We start from the raw sequence: 22,473 nt of genomic DNA on the forward strand, positions 1-22,473 counted from the left end.
TCAATTCACAATAAAAAGCTTTAAAAAAAAAAAGAATCAAGGTTCCACAATCACACAGTCCTTCCTTCTAGGGGCACAGGACACAGTCGAGCCCTCGGCAGCTGGCTGCTCGGATTGCTATGTTCATCCCAGGAGATGCGGAGCAGCTCCAGTGGGCACCTTTTAGTTGAAAGAAATTCGGACTTAGGCCTTTGGCCCAGTTTAACCTGGGGTGGGACAGTCCTCTAAGGAGGTTCCAGACCAGACCCTTCCTCAGCACAAGAGAGTATCTTCAAGAGGAATCTTCACCATACTGTGCCAGCCTTCTTCACCAATGCTGTGGGCAGAGGGCCACACTGACTAGAAATCCTGGTTCAACTCTTCTGGAAGCTGTCGTGCTGAGAGAGGATTTCTTTCACTTTGTCCACAATGGTTCTGACCTCAGCCATGGCACCCAGACCTAGGGAACAAAGTTCAACTATAGCAGATATTGCACCAGCCAATGAAGCCTGCAGCCCCCAGAGTGCTCCTCCAAGTACTCCACCAGAGCTCAGACCCCAGCAAATCTCGTCTGAGGTACCACCAACACAGGCCCAAGGAATAATCAGGTAGCCGCCCCTCCAACTGTATATGGCTGTGTGTAAGTGCTTTATGTATGTGTGTCACTTAATCCTAACAACTCCGCTGAAAATCTTTATGGGAGCAGAACAGCTCATGTTTCTCCCTCAGAGCACCTGGTGGACTAGAACTGCTGACCTTAAATAGTTAGCAGCCCAGTATGTCACCAAGGCTCCTTAGGGAGAGACTGCTGTTGCTGCTGATGGTGGTGGTGGTGCTAAGTGCCCTTGAGCCAGCTCAACTCATAGCAACCCTGTATAAGGGTTTCTTAGTAAATAACGAAGACTGGAAAAGAATTGATGCATCTGACGTACGGTGTTGGAGGAGAATACTGAAAGAACCATGAGCTGCCAAAAGAACAAATAGATCTGTGTTAGAAGAAGTGCAGCCAGAGGCTCCTTGGAAGCCAGAGTGGCCAGACTTCATCTTTCATACTTTAGACATACTGTCAGAGGAACCAGTCACTGGAGAAGAATATCATGTTTGATAAAGTGGAGGGTAGGAGAAAAAGAGGAAGACCCCCAACAAGATGGATTGGCACAGTGGCAGCATCAATGTGCTCAAACGTAGCAACAATTGTGAGGTTGGCCCAGGATCAGGCAGTGTTTCATTCTGTTATGCATAAGGTTGCTATGAGTCGGTAATGACTCGATGTCACCTTAACAATAGGGTTTCCAAGGAGTAGCCGGTGGGTTTAAATGGCTGACCTTGCAGTTATCAGTCCAGTGCTTATCCTACACATCACCACACCAGATATTGCTGTTGTTGTTAAGTGTCCTCGAGTCTGATCCAAGTCATAGCGACCCTCTATCGTGTTTCTGAGGAGTGGGTGGTAAGTTTGAGCCACTGACCTTGAGGTCCAGCATTTATTCTAAGATGCCATATTAGGAATCCCATATTCCAGATAAAAAACTTGAGTTCAGAGAACCCTTTTACCTGAGGTCGCTACAGATCAGGCCTGCAATGTAGATCTGACCCCAAAGCGAGTCCTTCCTCAGCCGCGGGCTGTGAGAATGAACTGTGACTTGGCAAGGTGCTCACCTTGGTCTCCACACACCAGCTTTTTGGCCACACAGGGGATCTCCACGTAGCCGTAAGCTTTCAGCTGGCTGACCTGCAGCGCAGTGATGGGGTGCTCCCACATGGTGGTGTTCATGGCAGGACAGAAGAGCAGGGGCTTGCTGCAGTCCCAGGCCCGGATGACACAGGTCTGGGAAGGAGAGGCAGGGCAGGTGTCCTGTGCTCTCTGCCTGCCACTCCTTACCAGCCCTCCGAATCCCACCCACTGTCCTCGGCCCCACAGCCAGCAGCCCCAGATGTAGACTTGGAATGTGGCAAGCTGTCTGTTTGCAGGGAGCTGCCTCTGGTCCCTCCAGGGGTGGAGGCTGTGTCCCCTTGCCCTCTTTCCACCTTCCACGGACATCAGATGAGGGGGTCAGCCAACATTCAACCAGCCTCCTCTGAGCCAACCTTCTCTCCCAGGCTGAAAGGGTGACACGTGTCGGGTAGGGCAACCCTGGGGAGCAGAGGGCAGACTTTGCACTTCACCGGAAACTATCTAAGAACCAGATTGCTCATCAGGTGGGGGCCCCATCTGCCCCAAACATCAGCTCTACTTCTAGGCCAAACAAAGCCTGACAACAGCTCTTTCAATTATATCATTTCACAAACCCACATTGTGACCATGTAAGGAAGGTACTGTCCCCGAGTCACAGATGGGGAAGCTGCAGCTTGCTTAAGAGGCGAGGTCCTCAAAGCCACACACAGGCATTGGGGAGAGGCTGCAAAGGCTGTGCGGGCTCCCTCCACCTCAGCAGGCAGCCTCGCAGCCCTCGGGTCTTCTGACCATCACTCTGAATCACAAAGCAGAAAACAGTCTGACCATCCCTGAGCCCTTGGCACCAAGGATGAAAACCCAGGGCCCTGAAATCACACAGACCTGTGTTCAAACCCTGCTAGACTATTTCTTAACAGCTGTGAGAATTTGGATAGCCTCTGCTTCCTCTCTGCACAAGACCCCGGTGCAGGGGGGTTGTGAGAATGGAGGGGAATGTGGTGATAAAGGCCTTAGCACTTTTGTAAATGCTTATTCATAAAGGGCTCAAGAAATGGCTGCTCTGGCTACTGTATGACTACAGGCACGAGCTCTCTGGGCTGGGGGCTGCCTGGGAAGAAATAAACTCTAAGCCCACAGGGGTGAGTGCCCTGGGCTCTACCTGCTCCAGGAACCTCCTCCTGGCCTGGGGTTCCTCAGGGAGACAGGCACTAGAACACCATTCCTCTGAAGTGGAGCCCATCTGGGAAAAGGACAGGGAGAGGCCAGAGAACAATGCCACCTGCAGGCCAGAGCCAATACCTGCCGTCTCTTGGGGGCAGGGAGGAAGTGGGGCAGCAAACAGCCTTGGGATCTGACAGCTTGCATCATCCCATACCAGTACTTGTTTCCTACCAAGCCCTCTCAATACTGCAACAGGCCTATGGAAAGACGGTTTCAGTCACACTTCCTCTTGGCCCTATAACACCTGCTGCTTCTGCAGAAATTGTGAGCATGCCTAGACTGCACGTGGGGTTTCTAGATGCCCGCAAAGCAAAGCACATCAACCACGGCAAAGACTCAAGCACCTCGTGCCCTGCTTTTTCCACTTCATCTTAGAACTCAGAGCTTCTTGGCCTGACCACAGCCCCTTGGACCTGATGGGCAGCAGAAGGGATGACAGGAGGGTATTAGTTCCCACGGTCAGTTGTTTGGCCAGTGCTGGGTCCAGAGCCTTAGGAATCCGCTTGGGCAGGGCCAGATGGGGACTCAGGGGAATCACCTCCAATTCTAGCTTATCAGGGCCAGGGCCTGAGTGGGCCCGAATGCTCATGGTGATGGACACCGCCCAGGTTCACACCAAGCGCACAGCTCTACAGCACCCCCAGTTGTGAGCACTGGAAAGGAAGAAGATCTGAGGGTATGAAGGAGGAAGCAGGGGGGGCACCCTTATAGTGACACCAGGAGAAAACATCTACTGAGAGAAGACAGAGCCACATACCAAGGATGATGCAGTACAGACAGACTTGATAAGATTTGAGACGCCTTGAAACTGTGCCTTCAAGAAAAACCCTTAAAGGCAAATGGCTGGTGAGTGTCTTGAGAGCATTTCTGTCATGGATTAAACTGCGTACCCCAGGAATATGTGTCAACTTAGCTGGCTCATGATCTCAGTGGTTTGGCAGCTGTGTATAATATGTACTGTGGCAGTTATGTGATGATCCCCCATGATGTGATCTGATGGGATAAGCCAATAAGATTAAGTGTAGGGTGCTGCCGTTGCTACGTGTCATCCAGTCGACTCCAACTTGAGTAGCCCTGCACAGGATTCCTGAGTCTGTAACTCTCTGTAGGAGCAGAAAGGCTCATCTTTCTCCTGATGAGCAGTTGACGGGCTCACACCACCTACCTTGTGGTTTGCAGTTCAGTGCTTATCCTCCAGAGTCACCACGCTCCCAAGGGGAGGATTCAGCCCCTTTAATTCTGTCACAGTCCCTGTTAGGGAGTTTCCCTGGGGTGTAGCCTGTAACACCTTTTATCTTACAAGAGATAAAAGGAGAGCGAAGTGAACAGAAAGAAAAGGGCCAACTACCAAGAAAGAACAGCTGGGAGTGGAGGGCATCCTTGGATCGGGGGTCCCTGCCCTGAGAAACTCCTAGATCCAGGGGAAGACTGACTGATGTCAAGACACATGGACATCTCCAAGGAATGCCAGGTCTACAGATGCCGAAAGGAGACAAAGACTTCTCCCCAGAGCCACGAGGAAAAGCCTTCCCCTAGAGCCAGCACTGTGACTTCAGACTTCGAGCCTCCTGAACTGTGAGAGAAGAACCTTCGGTTTGTTAACGTCATCCCCTTGTGGTATTTCTGTTACAGCAACTCTAGAGAACTAAGACAGTGTCCCTCAGTCAAGTCAGAGGAAGGAACACCACAGTTACAGGGTGTGGTGGAGCTTTGAAGAACAAAGAGGAGCAGAACTTTTGGAAGAAAGGAAGAAACCCTCAGAGAGCCAAAGCAGGCAGAGGCTCACCTCCCAGAGGCCCTGACCAGCATGTGCAAAGCCGCGAGTTTTGGTGAGCTGGTGTTGGACACAAAAAGCAATGGCCCATAAAGATGGCAGTGGCTGGGAGTTTCACCTGTTCCAGCAGCCCTGTCAGGGGTGGCACAGCTCCACTGAGAAGCCCATCTTGGACTTGTGCCCTCCAGGATCTCCCTCCTGTGCCCCCTACCCGTCTCACAATCTGTGTGGCTCTTCTGGGCACCTGTGTGCTAACTAAAACAATGTTTGAATCACTAGCAGGTTCTTCAAGAAGTGCCTTAAGAGCCTGCTAACAAACAGATGAGGGCACTAATCTCCTATTTAAGGGCCCAGGTGGCACAATGGTTAAGTGCTCAGCTGCTAACCAAAGGTGGTTCAAGCCCACCACGTGGTTCCCTAGGAAAAAAAGACCTGTACTCTGCTTATGTACAGATTCCAGTTCAGGTCACCCTATAGGTGACCCTGTCCTTCAGGGTCACTGTGAGTTGAAATGGACTTGATGGCACCAAAGAACAACAAATCTTATGTCTGACCCCCCAAAGTATCCTGACCCTGCTTCATTATTTACCTGTTTCAGCATATTAAACTCAGTAGAAGCCCTGTCTGTTTGCAAACGTAAAACTACTAATGACCTCATATATACTACATGCTTTGTTGAATGGCTTCAGCGTGCCCAGCACTGTGTGAAGCACCAACTACACTGACACAGGACCAAGAGGCCTGCTCACTGTGGGCATCAGGACTCTTCCACACACCAGAGCATGCTCCTGGCTCACGGGTGCTTCCCACCTGCACAGGTGACCCAATCCCTTTCTTTCTGAACTGTGAGCGCCCTGTGTAGCTGTGTCCCTCAGCATAGGGCCCAGCATATGGTAGATGAGAGTTTAACAACCCGGACGGGGGATGGAAAGAGAAGGAGAGAGGAGAGCCAATACACTCAAAGCATCCCAGGAGGACTATATAAACAAAGGCAGTTCATCTTTCAGGGCAGCTGTTCCCTGAGGTCCCTTAGGCCTAAGACAATCCTCACTTTGCACAGTTGGACTTCTCGGTCTCTCCTCCACCATCAGCTCTCGTCTCTCACCTTTTCTCTCTCCTCTCTCCTGCGAAGTTTTCCCTGAATCTAGGAGAACTGCATCTCAGTTTTGTGGATGTGACAAAAATGACGAGAGAGGCAGGCGTGGAGGTTACTTCCTCCAAGAAGTACCACCATTCCCACACTGCATATGAGTCTGTCCAGAGCCCACTGAGAAGGCAGAGCTTCAGAGGGGAGGCAGTGGGGCCAGGCAGGAAGAGCAATGAGTGAAGGCAAAGGGAGAAACCAAGGAGCTTAGCCAGGCTGATGGCTAAGGGGCAGATGAGAGGTGGGTGCTCCCCAGACAGCAACACCTTCAGGACCAGGTCTGCTGGCCTACTTGCCAAGGAATAGGTAAGGTGCAGTCTGGGAGAGGGAGGCTAAGGAGGGGCTCGAGAACTCGCTGAGCAAATCACGGTCCCACAGTTACAAGTTTCCAAGGCAAGAACCTTGTCCAAGGAATTAGCAGGTCAGAAAACTGGGAGTGAGGCCCAGGGAGGGGAGAGGGGCACCAGGCGGTCACTCACAAGCAAGTTGTCGCAGATGCCACTGGCCACCTTTCCCAGAGTGTTAGCATCCAGAGGCGCCACTAGCATGAGGTCCGCCCACCTCCGCAGGTCAATGTGGAGAACTGGATCCGAACGGCATTTCCACCTCTGGCAGAAGAAGGGAAACAGAGACACACACAGTGGTGGTGGAAAGAAGGCGAGGAGGGGGGGGGGGGCAAAGCAGACTAGGTACAAGTCAGGCACTCAAGGGAGCCACACCTGACCCACACCGCTGCCCAAGTCAACCGCTGTCCTCCCTTGCAGTAAAGCAGGCGGGCATTGGCTGTGGTGCCAAGGGCCTGAAAGAAACCAGGCCTGAGGAAACAAACGCCCCTTGTCTCTCCCGCTAGTCCCTTTATGGTTTGGTTTTCAAGAAAACGGACATCTGGCAGGGAGCTCCTGGCCTGTCTGCTTGAGGCGGACGCTGAGGCTGTCCAAACCAATGGAAGCACTCATGGGGGTGAGAAGTGAAGGGGGTGGGGTGGGGAAGACAGTCCAGCCAGAAATGTTCTAGGGCTGAGAATGTTTAACAACGCCTGGCAGGGCACCCCTGTGAGGCCCACACTCGATGTCTGGTGCCCTGGCTGGTGGCCGCCCCTCTTCAGGAGAGCAGATGCAGAGCTAGGTGGCGTGGGAAGTGCGGCGTTTCCTCACAGTCCTGCACTGGGAGCCATGTGGACAAGGGGGTGGGAACAGAGCTTCTCTGTGGTTTCATCAGCCCAGATAAGTACAAGGACACTCAACTTTGGGCTCAGGGCCAAAGCTGAGCTCTGCCTGAGGTGGGAGGAGCCTGTGGGCCTCCCACAGGCCAGAAGCTAGACAGATGTTTTTCTCATCCTGTGGCGCAGAGGGCCCTGCCTGCTGACTTGAGCCCGGCCTGTCTGCTCGGGCTATCAGGCCCCTAGGCGGCTGGATGGACGGTCCTGGCATCAGAAACACAAGGGATTCAGCCCTGGGGCTCCAGTACTGACCTCCCATTCATCAGCATCACTGTAGAGAGTGGCAGGGACATCTTGGGGGCTGTAGAAATGTTTGGCTTTCTCAGTTGTGACCACTGCTACTTCCAGCTGTCACCAAGAAAAGGCAGGAGGAGGAAAAGGGAGAAACCGTTACCAGAGCCACAGGCCAGGAGGCCACATGAGGGCCAGGCCCGGCCTGCCCTTAGTTCATCACTTGCATCATCACTTCATCACCGGCTGTTGAGAGGACTTCCCCTTCTTGGCAGTATCGAGACCCACATTTGCACAACTACTTCCGCTGTCCCCCAGGGTCAGGCCCTACCTGGGGGCTGCAGTTTCACTTCCCCATCAGTGAAGGGCTGCTGAGGAATGAGTCACCATCTGCCCCGCGGTATATAAAGTTCAGGCTGCACAGTGAGGCCCGAGGCAGAGACAGGCAGTGGTAGGAAGGACCTGGAGACAACAGGGCTGAAGAGGGCATGGCCAGCAGGAGGGGGCCTGGGGCTCAGGGGCCTGAGCTCTGGGTCACACCACAGTCCTGTCCTCAGTGGGCCAAGGCACTGGGAGGCTGGGGCCTGTCATGTGGCACCTGCACCCATCCATGCCATGAGACAGAGTTCCTTCATTGACTACTTCTAGGAACATGGTCTTGTGGGCTCGGGCTGCAGAAAATGCCAGGAAAATCAGACCTGTGCTCAAGGGGACGAGAATGAAGTTTACTTTCATCCTATCCACGAGAGGGTATATTAATGGCACACACAAGGTGGATGGCTAGCCTGCTGAACAGAACAGACTCTGAGAGCCAGCACACTGTGGTAGGAAGGGTCATCATTTGTAAAACAAGATGTCAGACTAACAAGATACTGAAGGGGCCCAGAAGAGGGCAGCCAGGAAGGGAAGGCGGTAGGAAATCACTTCTTTGAGGGAAACCACTGAGTCACAGGTGGACAATGATCCAGGAGAGACGAGAAGTCAGGGTGACAAAAAACTGTCAAATCACTAGTGCAGAGGTCACGGGCAGCAGTGTCTGGGCTAGGTGAAGCCTGCAGACACGCTTGGTTGGTCTGCAGGGTGTAACATTTTTGTGCCAAACACAGACAAATAGAGAGACTTTGATTAAAAAGAAAAAACATTGCTGCCTTCCTTTGAAAAAAACTGAAAGCTTAGGGGATGCTGGACCACTCAGTCCACTGCCTGCCCATACTAGTGTCTCACCAAGGGCCCCCTCCTCACTTGTTTCCTGCTTAGTGTGGGATGGTGAGGTAGAGGCATTCAACACAGCATCTGAGAGTAAAATTAGAACCAGGGAGTGGGGAGAAAGGCCAACTGAAGAGTTTTATCCATCACAGCTTGTCCAGGAGAGATCTCTACTGTCCACTCATCCTTTCACTATCCCGTGGAACCTACCATCACCAGAACTTGCACAAAACCTAGGGATAGAAGGGTCATTTTAAATATTCTTTCAACTAAATCCCAACTGAGCACTGGAGTTCCCAGAGGATAGGCCTGCCCAAGACATCCAGTTCAAAACAGGAAAACAAGCAAGCAGGGCTGCTGCAAGCCCCCACAGAACTCTGCCCTAAAGACTTATACTTTCTTTCACTTATTGGTTCAGTTGTGAGGATTTTTATTTTCTCTCATTGCGGTGCAATGCAATCTATACAGAAGGCTGTAGTCTTTGATCTTCAGCAGTAAGTACTTTACATCCTTTTTGCTTTCAGCAAGCAAGGTTGTATCATCGATTCATCCTCCAATCCTGATGCCATGTTCTTCATAGAATCCAGCTTCTTAGATTATTTGCTCAGCATACAAATTGAGTAAGTATGGTGAAAGAACACAACCCTGGTGCACACCTTCCCTGATTTTAAATCATTCAGTCTCCTTAATCTGTTCAAATGACCACCTCTTGGTCTATGTATAGGTTCTTCATGAACACAATTAAGTGTTCTGGAATACCCATTCTTCACAATGTTACCCAGAGGTTGCCATGATCCATACATTCCAAAGACTTTTCAGAGTCAATATAGCACAGGTAAACATCTTTCTGGTATTATCTACTTTCAGCCAAGATCCATTTAACATCAGCAATGATATCCGTTCCACATCCTTGCCTGAATCTGGCTTGAACCTCTGGCAGTTCCCTATCAGTGTACTACTGCAGCTGTTTTTGAATTATCTTTAATACAGTTTTACTTGCATGGGACATCAAAGATGTTGTCTGATGATTTCTGCATTTCATTAGGTCACCTCTCTTTGGAATGGACACAAATATGGATCTCTTACAATCAGTTGACTAAATAGCTGTCTTCCAAATTTCTTGACATAGATAAGAGAATGCCTCCAGTGCTGCACCAGTTTGTTGAAAGATTTCAGTCTGTAGTCCATCAATTCCCCAAACCCTGTTCTTTACCAATGCCTTCAGTGCAGCCTGGACTTTTTCCTTCAACACCATCAGTTTTTGATCATATGCTACCTCTTGAACGTTGACCATTTCTTTTTGGTACAGTGACTCTATATTCCTTCTTTTTTTAATGCTTTTTGCATCATTCAATATTTTGCCCATGTTGTTGTTGTTAAGTGTCATCGAGTTGGTTCCAACTCATTGCGATACTATATAGGGTTGCCCAGAAGCCCATAAAATACTTCAATGTTGTACGTCAAGGCTTGAATTTTTTCTTCTGTTCCTTTAACTTGGGAAATGCTGAGTGTGTTCTTCCCTTTTGGTTTTCTAATTCCAGGTCTTTGCACATTTCATTATAATACTTAACTTTGACTTTTCAAGCTGTCCTTGGAAATTTTCTGTTCAAGTCTTTTTTTATCTCCGCATTTCTTCCATTTGTTTTGGCATCTCTACGCTTGAGAGCAAGACTCAGTCTCTTCTAACATCCATTATGTTCTTTTCTTTCTCTCCTGTCTTTTTTTTTTTTTTTTTTTGTCATTCCCATGAGGCGTTTATTGGGCAGACCAGGGGTGGAGGCAGGGGCTGTGCCTAGAAGGTGTTGGGCCACTTGGTGGTTACGCGAGGCTTGTGCAGGACCCGGTGGGGCAGCGGGAACTTGATCTTGGAATCGTGGAACTGCTTGACTGCAGGCCTGCGGCACTTGCTGGCTGCAATCTCCTTCACTTTCATGATCTGGATAGAATGGGAGCGCCCTGGTCTCGGTAGCACTGGGTGACGGCACTCGTGGTGGTCAGGTCCTGGTACTCCCGGTACATGTTGTGGGTCCCACTTTGGGAATCGTAGCGCAGCCAGATGCTGAAGTTCTTCACCCGCAGTGGGGACTTCTCGAACACCTGCCCACAGTACATGATCTCCCCAGAAGACTTCTTCATTTTCTTCAGCTGTGACACAAAGTATCAGAAGTGGGACTTGGCGAGGACGTGGTTAGGAGCAAAGATACACATTCGGTTAAGTGGTGGTTTCTTACACTTGGGGGTGGGCAGGCAGCGCCCCACCACCTTGTACTCAAGAAGTGTGCCCGAGGCCTTCATGGCGATAGCTCCGTGATCCCCGCTATCCACAAAAGGTCTCCTGTCTTTTTAATGACCATCTGCTTTCTTCCTGGATGATGTTCTTGATGCCATCCCACAATTCTTGTGGTCTTCCGTCATTAGTGTCTAATGCATTAAATCTGTTCTTGAGATAATCTCTAAATTCAAGTGATATGGTCAAGGTCATATTTTGGCTCTCGTAGACTTGTTTTAATTTTCTTCTGCTTCAGTCTGAACTTCCGTATGAGCAATTAATGGTCTGTTCCACAGTCTGCTCCGGCCTTGTTTTAGCTGATGATATTGAGCTTTTCCACCGTTTCTTCCCATAGATGTAGTCAATTTGATTTCTGTGTATTCCATCTGGTGAGGTCCATGTGTACAGTAATCTTTTATATTGTTTAAAATAGTATTTGCAATGAATAAGTCATTGGTCTTACAAAATTCTAATCATGTGATCTCCAGCATCACTTCTATCACCAAATCTCTATTTTTCAACTACTGATCCTTCCTCTTTGTTTCCAACCTTCTCATTTCAATCACCAGCTTGACTACATGTTTGTTCCATTTCAGACTGAAGATATTGGTAGCTTTCTTCAATTTCATTACCACTGGTGTTAGTGGTTGGTTCATAAATGCGAATAGTGGTATTAACTGCTCATCCTTATTGCTGTTGTTAAGTGCTGTTAAGTTGGTTCCAACCCACAGAGACCCTACATAGGCTTTCCGAGGAGTGCCTACAAGCTTAAACCACTGACCTTGATGTTCAAATCAACTTTGCAGTCCAGCGCATTAACCCACAGCACCACAGCAAGACAGATATTATCCTATCACAGACATTATACTTCAAAATAGATCTTGAAATGTTCTTTTTGATGCGAAATACAACACCATTCATCTTCAATTATCAATCCCGGCATAGTAAACTATATGATTGTCAGATTCAAAATGGCCAATACCAATCCATTTCAGCTCACTAGTGTCTAGAATATTGACGTTTGTGCTTTCCGTTTCATTTTTGACAACTTCCAGTTTCCCTAATTTTGTATTTCATAAATATCATGTTCAGATTATTAATGGATGTTTGCAGCTGTTTCGCATTTTAAGTTGCACCCCATCAGCAAATGAAGGACCTGTGATTTTACTTCAGCTCTACTTTGAGGAGGTAGCTCTTCCCCAGTCGTAATCTGAGTGTTTTCTAATTGAGGGCCTCATCTTCCAACACTATACCTGACAATGTTGTGGTGCTATTCATCATGTTTTAATTTTCCGGCACTAGATCTGACAATGCTGCACTATTGTTCATAGGTTTTTAGTAGCTAAACATTCAGAAGTTGTCTGCCTCTCCTTCTTCCCAGTCTGTCTTTGTCTGGAAGCTCAGCTGCAATCTGTCCCCCATGGCTGACCCTGCTGGTAATTACAATACTGGTAGCACAGCTTCCAGCATCACAACAGCACACAAGTCACCCCAGTACAACTAACTGACAGACGAGCGGTGATTCTGACTCATAGCAACCTTGTATAGGGTTTCTGAGGAGCAGATGGTGGGTTTGAACTGCCAACCTTGTGGTTCACAGTCCAGTGCTGATCCTACAGTGTCACACCAGTAGTACAAGACGGAGAAAAACGAAAATCAGAAGATCAATGAAGAAAGTCCAAAATCTGATTAATACAAGTTCCGGAAAGAGAAAAGTTCATATAATGAGGGGAAATTTAAAAAAATCCCACAAATTAAATTAAATGTCCCAGAACTTTAGTGCCAAAAGGAAGGAGCCATGGAGTCTAACTGTGGGGGTTTGAAAGGCATCCCTGCTGTTAGACTCAAAATACCTGGAGCATCATGTTCTTAAAACTGTCTTTCAGTAGACACTGAGCCACATCAACTCTGCCAATGGCCATATCCCATAATCATATACGTGGGGTCTGCAAATGCCAAAAACCTCAAAAACAGTCCTTTCTAACCTTTGGAAGGCACCTAACCATAACAATCTGCTGACAAATGTTACTAAATTTTTTTTCTTTTAAACTGTTCAGGAGCAAACATGTCAATCTGAAGATTAAGGTGCATCTGACCCAAGTTATGGTATTCTCAAAAGACTCATATGCATATGAAAGTTGGACAACGAATAAGGAAGACTAAAGAGAAATAGATACATTTGAATTATGGTGTTGATGAAGAGTATTGACTGTCAGAAGAACAAACAAATCGAATACATAATGTGATTTCCTAGCTGCTGCTTCCATGATTGTTGATTGTAGACTCAAGCAAAATGAAGATTTTAACAACTTCAATCCTTTCTTCGTTTATCATGACGTTACTTGTTGGTCCAGTTGTGAGGAGTTTTCTTTCCTTTGCATTGAGGTGTAATCCATACTGTGGTCTTTCAATTTTCATCTATAAGTGCTTCAAGGCTTCTTTGTTTCCAGCAAACAAGGTTGCATCACCTGCAATATTACAGGTTATTACTGAGTCTTTCACCAATCCTGAAGCCCTGTTCTTCTACATATAATCCAGAGTTTCCAATGATTTTCTCAGTATACAGATTGGCAGTCCTGGTGTGGCGCTGTAGGATAAGCACTAGATCAAAAAGTCGGTTTGAACTGCAAGGGCAGTGGTTCAAATTCACTACTTCTCAGAAAACCTATGAGTCGGAACTGACTTGATGGCATTTAACATACAGACTGAATTAAGTATGGTGCAAGAATACAACCTTGGTACACACCTTTTCTGATTTTAAACCATTCAATGTCCCCAAAGAAAACGCTCAGCATTTCTCAAGAAAGGAAAGTACATGTTCCCCATGAGCACAATTAGATGCTATGGAATACCCATTCTTCACAATGTTATCCATAGTTTATTATGTTTCACACGGTCAAAAGCACAAGTAAACATCATCTGGTATTTTCTGCTTTTAGCCACGATCTATCTGATGTCAGCAATGAAACCTCATTCCAGGTCCTCTTCTGAATGTGGTCTGAATTTCTGTAATGTACTGCTGTAACTGTTTTTTAATTCCTTTAGCAAAATCTTACTTGCATATTAATGATGTTATTGTTGTTGCTAGGTGCCAGTCATTGCCGACTCATAGCGACCTTATGCACAGCAGAATGAAACACTGCCTGATCCTGGGCCAACCTCACTATTGTTGCCACGTTTGAGCCCATTGATGCTGCCACTTGGCCAATGCATCTCACTGGGGGTCTTCCTCTTTTTCTTTGGCCCTCCACTTTACTAAACAAGATATCCTTCACCAGCAGCTGCTCCCTCCTGACAATATGTCCCATTAGATAATGTTCACATTCCATTGAGTCATCTTTCTTTGGAATGGGCACAAATATGGATCTCTTCCAATCAAGTGGCCTTCCAAACTTTACGGCGTAAACAAGTGAGGGTCTACAGGGCTGTATCAGTTTATTGAAACATTTCAATTTTTATTCCATCAATTCCTGGAGACTTGTTTTTTGCCAATGCCTTCAGGGCAGCTTAGACTTCTTCCTTCAATACCATTGGTTCTTAATCATATGCTACCTCTTGAAATGGCTTAGCATGGATCAATTCTATTCTTTTTAGCACAGCGACTCTGGGTATTCCTTCTATCTTTGTCTGATGCTTCCTGCGGAACTCAATATTTTGCCCACGCTGCTGCTGAGTCGGTTCCAACTCATGGAGATCCTGTATAGGGTTTCCGAGGCTTTAAATCTTTGTGGGAACAGAGAGCCTTATCTTTCTCCGGTGGAGTGGCTGGCAGGCTCAAACCGTGGACCCTGTGGTGCACAGTCCAGTGCTAACCCTTGACGGATTCTATGGGAGTGCTCCATACGATTTCCATAGAATCCTTCAATGCAACAACCAAGGCTTGAATTTTCTCTTCAGTTCTTTCAGCTTGAGAAATGCTAAACATGTTCTTCCATTTCATGAGAAATGCTGAGCATGTTCTTTGGAGCAGCCAGTGAGTTTGAAACTGCTGATCTTGCAGTTAGTTGTGACAATCATTTTCTAAGAGCAATTTCATCGCTCTTTTTCCAAATATATGTAGCAATACCTCTAGGTCATCTTAAATTTTACCACACACTTCAGCTCTGTCTGGGGGTCTTTGGCCCATAGACTTGCTTTTTCCCACATGCCCCGCTTTCCACATTAACTGCCTTCCAGTCTTCCCTCAGCAGAGGGCTTCCCAGCCAGGCCTGTCTCTAGCCTTTGGTCATTTGCCTCCTTTTCCTCTGTAGCCCATAGAAGAGCTTCTCAGCCACCCTAAACTATTCTTCCATTGAAGTCCAAGTCATCTTCTCTCTATTCTGAAAGTTTGAAAGCTGTTTTCCAAAGATCTAGTTCTCCTGCTCTCCATAACTCCCAAGCCCCTAGCAGTCCTCAAGGTGGAGGATGGGGCCTTGGGTCAGCCCTCAGAAAGTCTCAGTCTGGTAAAGCCCTTGTTCAGGGAGTCTTCCTCTCTCAGCTCTACCTTTTCTTTCCTGTCTCCCCAAGGTCCCAGAGCCTTCTTACTACCTCCCCCTCCACTAAGCACTGGGGTGCTCCAACTGGGGGCCCTATTAGGCCTCCCATCCTTGTCAGTTATGTACCTGAGATCTCCCCTCTCCAGTCTGGGTTAATCCTGCTCTCAGCTACCCTGGCCAGATTGTTAGCACGTTGCTAAGGACCCTCCACAGGTTAGGGTCAATGCAATACCTAAAGAGTGCTGTGAAGAGGGTGTGAAGGACAGTCCTTGCTGATGCTCCACCCCTGAGCACACAGAAACAGGTGACCCTGATCCCAGTGCCTTCCTACAGGCTTGGGCCAGTTTTTCTGGTTTTAGAGGGTGTCACCTGATCTGAGTCATCAGCCCGCAGGGCTTTGTTCATTCATTTTCATTCACTGGCAAAGGTCCTGGGTCAGAGATACTTCAGAGGCAATTCAGCCCATTCACTTATTTGCCCTGGCACAAATGGTTAGGCACTGGACTACTAACTAAAAGACTGGTGCTGATAAGAAGAGAGGGCATAGGCATAAGAACACCCACATCTGCAGATAATACCCACCTGACCTGGCTTCAATGACTGGAGGATCAGCACTCAACAGAAGAAGAAAGAAGAGGGAAAAAAGAGTCATCTGATACAATTTGATGAATTTGACCTACACCTATCGATGCAGTAACTCAAAAGAGGGAAGAAATCTTTACAGTGAAGATCATTCCCACCGCCTCCATACACAGAGTAGACAGGGATGGGCAACTTGGACATTGGCTACCCAAAGTGGGGGGGGCTACAAAAGCAAGAAGTGACTGGCTTACAAGCTGTCAAGAGGGAACCTAGATCCAGAGGGCGTGGAAGAAGGTAGAATCTCCACTGAGTAGTATCCGATCTGTCTAAGTGGGGCTGATGAAAAGAAATGTGGATAGGTCTCTTGTGACACAATAGTGAATAATTGTTATCAGGACTGATTGTGAGGGTTGGAAATGTAAAGGTACACTTTCTGTAGCAGGGAGGGGAGTGATTAACTTTCCAGTCTAAGAGTAGAGGTCTTGGGACCATCAAGGGAGAAGAGCAGAGAGCGGGGACCCTACCCAGAGAGGCAGTGATGCCAGAGATGGAGGCAGAGATGATGACATGGAGAGATGGAGCACCTGGGGACTCTAGACCCAAAGAGGGTGAGGAACTGTGTACTGACAAAGGGGCAGGCTTGTAGGGTATACCCATTGGTTGGTTGATGATGCATGGAGGGGATCGTAACCATGGCAATGAAATGATATGTATACGATAGGATGAATATAAAGCTAATGTTCTCCCATGTAAACTTATCACATAATTCACAATAAAACATTAAATAAAAAGAAAGAAAGCCAATACAGAGATTTAAAAAAAAAAAAAATGGTGGCTTAAACCCCCTCAGAGATGCCTCAGAGGGAAGGCCTGATGATTTGCTTCCTAAAGGTCAACGCCTAGACAGCCCCATGGAGTGCATGGAGACACAGCCAGAAACAACTCTATGGGGCAGTTCTACTCTGTCCATCGGGGTCAGAAGTGCTCTGGCAGTGTGCAACAACAAGCTTTCTTCTCACCTTGTCCACTTCTCTCAGATTTCTTGTTCAGTGATGGCATACAATTAAAATTCTTGGAAAGAATTTATAAAAATTTATATTTATAAAAATAGGAAAGCCATCGCCAGCTTGCAGGCTATTCAGAAAGAGATCACACTGGACCCATGGGTCATAGTTTGCTGTTGTTGATGTGTGCCATCAAGTCAGTTCTGACTCATAGTGACCCTGGATAGGGTTTTCAAAACCAGCTGGTAGGTCTGAACTGCTGACCTGGCGGTTACCAGTCCAGTACTTACCCCGCAGCAACACACCAGGGTTTATAGCTGGCTAGCCCTGGCTATATATGCCGTAAATGATCCTGCACTTTGTTTCTTTCGTTTGTATCTGAGTTTCTGGAGCACTCTGGTGCTCTGTAAGATAAGCAATGAGCAGTAACTCACTCCTCGGGAGAAAGATGAGGTTTTCTGCTCCCATAAAAACTTACAGCCTCAGAAACCCCATGCAGGGTTGCTGTGAATCGGAACTCTATGGCATTTAACACATCTTAAAGACCATCCCACATCAGCACACAAATCCACCAATGGTCTAGTAATTCTAGCTGGACGGATTTAACTAGTCCACGATTGTTGGACACTTTAGTTGTTTCCAGTTGTGTTTTCATTTTAAAATTTAAAACGGTGCTATAATGAAATCTTCATATGTATATGTGGTGAACTTTTTTTATAAATACACCCTACAGGGTGAATCAAAGCCTATGCACATTTTAAATTTCTCTAGATATTGCCCAGTAGTCCTCCAGAAAAGCAGAATTTACTTTATACTGTGTGATTGGTTGAATTATATCTCCCCAAAAGTTGAAATCCTAACCTGTGTATATGAAAGTATGACCCTAAAAAAAAAAAAAAGAAAGTATGACCCTATTTGGAAACTGCTGTTGCTAAATGCTGTCAAGCCGGTTCAACTCCTAGTGACCCTATATAGGGTTGTGTTCAAGCTGACCTTGCATTCCAGGGAATTCTCCTGCAGTGCTACACCAAGACTTGCAAAAAAGGGAACACAGACCCACAGAAAGGTACACAAAGGGGAAAAGAAAGACCAGGTGAGGAACTATTACAGCTCAGGAAATGCCAAGGAAGGACTCTCCCCTTGAACTGATGCCAGTTTTGGTTTCTAGCTCTAAAACTGCAACACAAAAATTTCTGCTCTTTAAAGTCTCCCACTTTATGGTATTTTTACAGCAACCAATTTGTTGCCTATTTTTGTATGGTCTTCTAGATATACTTTTGGTTTGGCCTTCTGTGTCTGGTTTCTGAAAATAGCCAAGCAATTAAGGTGCTCTGCGACTTCCTAAAATAGCAACAAGTAGGGGTTACACAGGCCCCACACCTGGTGCACTGACTTCAATAAGGGAGGGGGCACAATGCAGCCATGCATATTCATTGACCCAATTGATCATAATTGTGCAGGAAGACTTCAGTCCAATAATTAGGAGACTCTGGGCTTTGGAATTTCCTCTTCCAGGATTGGCGAGAATATCCATGCATGGGAGAGGGAGTGGCACATGCCTTCAGATAGTGGGACTTCTCCCAGACCTGGCTTGATGTATCTCTTCACTTGTATCCTTGCGGTAAATGGTAAGCTTAAGTATATATTATAGACTATCTGAGGTCTGGGTCATTCTAGTGAATTACTGAACCCACCAGGGGCAGTGAGGCTGACGTTTGTCTGTTGGGCCAGGGCTGGAAGGTCAGAGTCCTACCTTGTGGAGACCCAGCTCTGGGTGTCAGAGTGGCTGGCTGGTGTTTGGATGCAGTGGGAAAGCAGGGATGTGGGTTCTCTCTACATTGTGGCAATCAGTCTCTATCCGCTATCCTTCATACACTGACAAACTGCTCAGGATGGAGCCCTGCTTCCCTCATCCTTGACAACCCTGGATGTTGTCATAGGCATTCTAGAAAGTCATCCTTCTCTAAGCCCAAGGCCTGCCCACTCCCTGAGTGGGCGATTTTCTCCACCTCTAGAAACTCCCTTCCTGGCTCTCAGCCTTGCTGACACTTGTTCTGGCAAAGTTAGAGGGGTACAGGCAAAGGGTAGAAACTGCCTGAATAGATAGCTCAGAAGCAACTACTCCCCAATCACAGGACAGCTGTGAAACTGCAAAACACCTGGAAGCTCTCCTGGGCCCCAGAACCTTATCTGAGCCTGGGGTCCGGTCCTAGTCCATTTTCTTCTTATATCTAGAATCTTCTATAACAGTGTCAGAAGACGCCCTGGAAATGAAACATTTGAGTCCCACCCAGTTTATTACATCAGTTAAGAAAATTAAGACCATAAACAAGAATGACTTGAAAAAAAAAAAAAACCAATGACTTGCCCGAACGCCCATTGTCAAAATCCTCAACATTCAGCTGCTTTCCTTAAAGTAAGACTGGTTCCTGCTCTTCAAGTCTTCTAACTCCGCATCAAGGCTCTGAGTGTCTTTACTAGTGGTAAGGCAAAAGCTACCCCTCTCCATCACCGACTCACAGACTCCCCGCTCTGGCTGTGGGGACCAGCACAGTGGCCTCTAAGTTTATGGCTCTCCGGAGATGCCTGGACACACTGGTGAGTCAGGAGTAGTTGGGAGTCAGGCGTGTAGCACTGCCAGCTCCCTGCAGCACACCCCAAGCTGCTAGTTTGCTAGTTAAAATCTGGCTCTGCCTAAGAGAGCCTGGGAAAGCCTAGAGCATGTGAAGTCATGACTCAGAGGCAAAGCATTGAGAATGTCTGCATTAGTGAACAAAGACCACTGTGGCAGGTGACCCAGAAATGGAGACCATGGAGAGCAGGGAGTGTGGAGGGGGAAGGCTGCTGCTTCAATTACAAGGTAAGCCATGGCTCACCTTTAGTTACCTACAAGGACCCCACCAGGCAAAAGCAGGCTCTTCGGTGAGGCTGCAGGTGACAAGGATGGGCTCTCTCAACATGTGAAAACAGAAACTGGCTCCCAGGGCTGTTCCCACACAGGGCTGTCTTACCAAGCCCAACACCCAACACCATGCGGAGGGCCTAGAAGACATGACAACGAGGGGAAAGGACTGGCTGAGAGGCAGGAAGCAGACACCGCTAAGTGCTTCCGTGTGCCAAGCACTACTCCCGGTTGTTGGCACATGATGACGGATGGTTTCATCTGTGTCCGTCCACCCTCAGCCACCATCTCATGGAGCCGGACCATAGGAGGGGGATGGGTGGCAGAAATCACCCCACTTTAAAATGAGAAAGGCAGGCTCCCAGAGGCTGGGTAAGTGGGGTTCTCCCTCCATTCAGTGCCCTCTGGAAGCCTACTTCACAGCTTCAACTGCAGCCAGAAGGAGAGCCAAGCCCTGTTTCCCCCGCTGCCCAGGGCCAGACAAACCATCTAGGGTGGGCTGGAGAACGTCCCTGCTCCAAGCAGCCCTTTTTTCACACCCTCATAAACACTGGCTGCGTGGGATGGGAGGAAGCGGAGGAGTTGCCATTTCCCTCCACTCTGAGGCTGCCCCATCTGTTTCCTGGGATAGTACTCCCTGCCCCCACCCGCCCCAGTCCAGACCGGAAACTCACTTGCTCTGGGGCTATGGGAAAAGGGAACTATTGACCACAGTCTAACATCCACCCTCACGCTCTCCCCCAAACCATGGAGGTAAAAGCCCAGACTCTACTGCAACCCTTTCAGGCCCGGGCCTTCGGCCAGGTTCTGAATACGGGAGGAGAAGGCAGGCCCCCCTGGCACTGCCCCAGCAAGCACAGTGCCCACCCTCAGAGGAGCCAACAGACTTTCCTCTCTTTCCTCTTTTGGCTTTGTTAGCATCCCAGCCTAGGGAATGGGTCAGAAGTTTGTGGAAAGTTTATTAAAAAAAAAAGGTGAAAAGGCTCATTAGCCTTTGCCGGCATCCCCCATCAGTGGGTGCGCACTGCCCCCTGCTGGAAACGCCAGATACAGCGCCTATACCACAAACAAGGAAAAACACTGCCTAAAAACCAAGACAAGGTGTCCTGATAGTGTGGTGGGTTAAATGTTAGACTGTGGTCAATGGTTCGAACCCATCGGCTTCTCCAATGGAAAAAAAAATGAGGCAGTCTGATTCTGTAAATATTTACAGCCTTAGAAACCCTATGAAGCAGGTCTCTCTCCCACAGGAATTGACTCAATGTTTGTTTTTTTCTAGTGGGTCCTAAGACTGTTTTTTTCTAGTGGGTCCTAAGACTTAATGCATCATCAAAACTAGGGTTTAATGTCGTTGTTGTTGTTGTTAAGTGACGTGGAGTTGATTCCGACCCATAGCGACCCTGTATAGGGTTTCCAAGGAGCAGCTGGTGAGTTTGAACCGCTGACCTTGCAGCTCAAACAACTTTGCAGTCCGACGCATTAGCCCACAGCGCCACACAAATGTCTCAGACAGTGTTAAAGGCAATCTATGGTTCTATATCACACAAGGAATTTAAAAGAAGGAAAACAAAATCACATGAACTGGTGCTGAAGGGTTTGCACAGAATTTGGAAAGCCAGAGAGGAACAGGGAGGGCAGTGCAACCTGCAGAGGCCCAGCCTGAGCAAAGGGGTGGGAGATGAGCCTGACCAAAGAAGGGTCTTGGTCCCATACCAGAAGTGCAGCCACCAGGTTTGGCTTTCACATAACTTGTTGTTGTTGTTGTTGTTAAGTGCCATCAAGTCGATTCTGACTCATAGTGACACCTGAGAACAGATGGTGGATAACTTTTGACTAACCCTCGTGTAATACCAGAAACAGCATCAGAACTACTTGATAAGGAATTCAAAAGAATGCTTTTTAGGCATCTTGAGTGGATTGAAAGACAACTGCAAATGAAATCAAGGAAAACAGACAAAACTATAGAAGAATTCTAATAACATTGACAAAAGAAGTGAAAAATGGAACCTACAAAAGCAGCAATTAGAAAGCCAGAAGTTTAACACTAAGACTTTAGAAATCACTTACACATTGAAAGGGCAAAACAGTAGAACTGAATCATCAGGAGACCAAATTACTGAGCTTAAAGAAAAATCTCTCAATATTCATCTGTTAGAGGAACAATCTGAAAAAAGAACAAAAAAAATTTCAAAAAACAAACCTGTAAAATTTAGGTGGGGCACTATCAAAAATAATTTATGTGTGAGTGGAATTCCAGAGCAGGATGAGTCAATACAAACATATAGAAGATTGTCTAAAAGTTGGACTATATTATAATCAAACTTTCAAAACCAAAGACAAGGAAAGAATCCTAAGAGCAGCTCAAGAAAAATGAAAAGTTACCAAAAAGGAAAACCAATAAGACTAAGTAGTAATTTTTCAGCAGAAACCATGCAGGCAAGAAGATAAAGGAATGACATACATAAAACTCTGAAAGAAAAAAAACTGCCAACCAACAATCATATACCCAGCAAAACTGTCCATCAAATATGATGGCGAAATTAGGTCATTTTCCAAACAACAGAAATTAAAAGGATTTGTCGAAATCAGATCAATCTTACAAAAACTAAGAAAAATTGTTCTTCAGCCAGAGAACCAACAAGAGCAGACAACAACCTGAGACTAGCACACATGATTATATACTATATCACCTAGACTCAACCCAGATAAAGAAATAATTTTTAAAAATAGACCTACAAGACTGAAAATAAAGAACCAGAGTTACATCTACAACATCAACAACAAAACATAAA

The 22,473-nt window shown here is 47.1% G+C and overlaps 1 protein-coding gene and 1 pseudogene across 1 annotated transcript in view; both read right to left on the minus strand.

Moving 5' to 3' along the window:
• Positions 1-353: 353 nt before the first annotated feature.
• Positions 354-22,473, minus strand: part of PPCDC (phosphopantothenoylcysteine decarboxylase) — a 25,947-nt gene continuing 3,827 nt past the window's right edge. The window contains exons 2-5 of the mRNA XM_006866474.1: positions 7,265-7,360; positions 6,273-6,401; positions 1,639-1,807; positions 354-439 (exon numbers count right to left, since the gene is read on the minus strand). Of these exons, the coding sequence (XP_006866536.1) occupies positions 354-439; positions 1,639-1,807; positions 6,273-6,401; positions 7,265-7,360 (480 nt within the window). The remainder of the gene's footprint in view (positions 440-1,638; positions 1,808-6,272; positions 6,402-7,264; positions 7,361-22,473) is intronic.
• Positions 10,242-10,744, minus strand: LOC102822206 (annotated as a pseudogene).

This window comes from Chrysochloris asiatica, unplaced genomic scaffold, assembly GCF_000296735.1.
Source record: "Chrysochloris asiatica unplaced genomic scaffold, ChrAsi1.0 scaffold00092, whole genome shotgun sequence".
Taxonomy (NCBI): Eukaryota; Metazoa; Chordata; class Mammalia; order Afrosoricida; family Chrysochloridae; genus Chrysochloris; species Chrysochloris asiatica.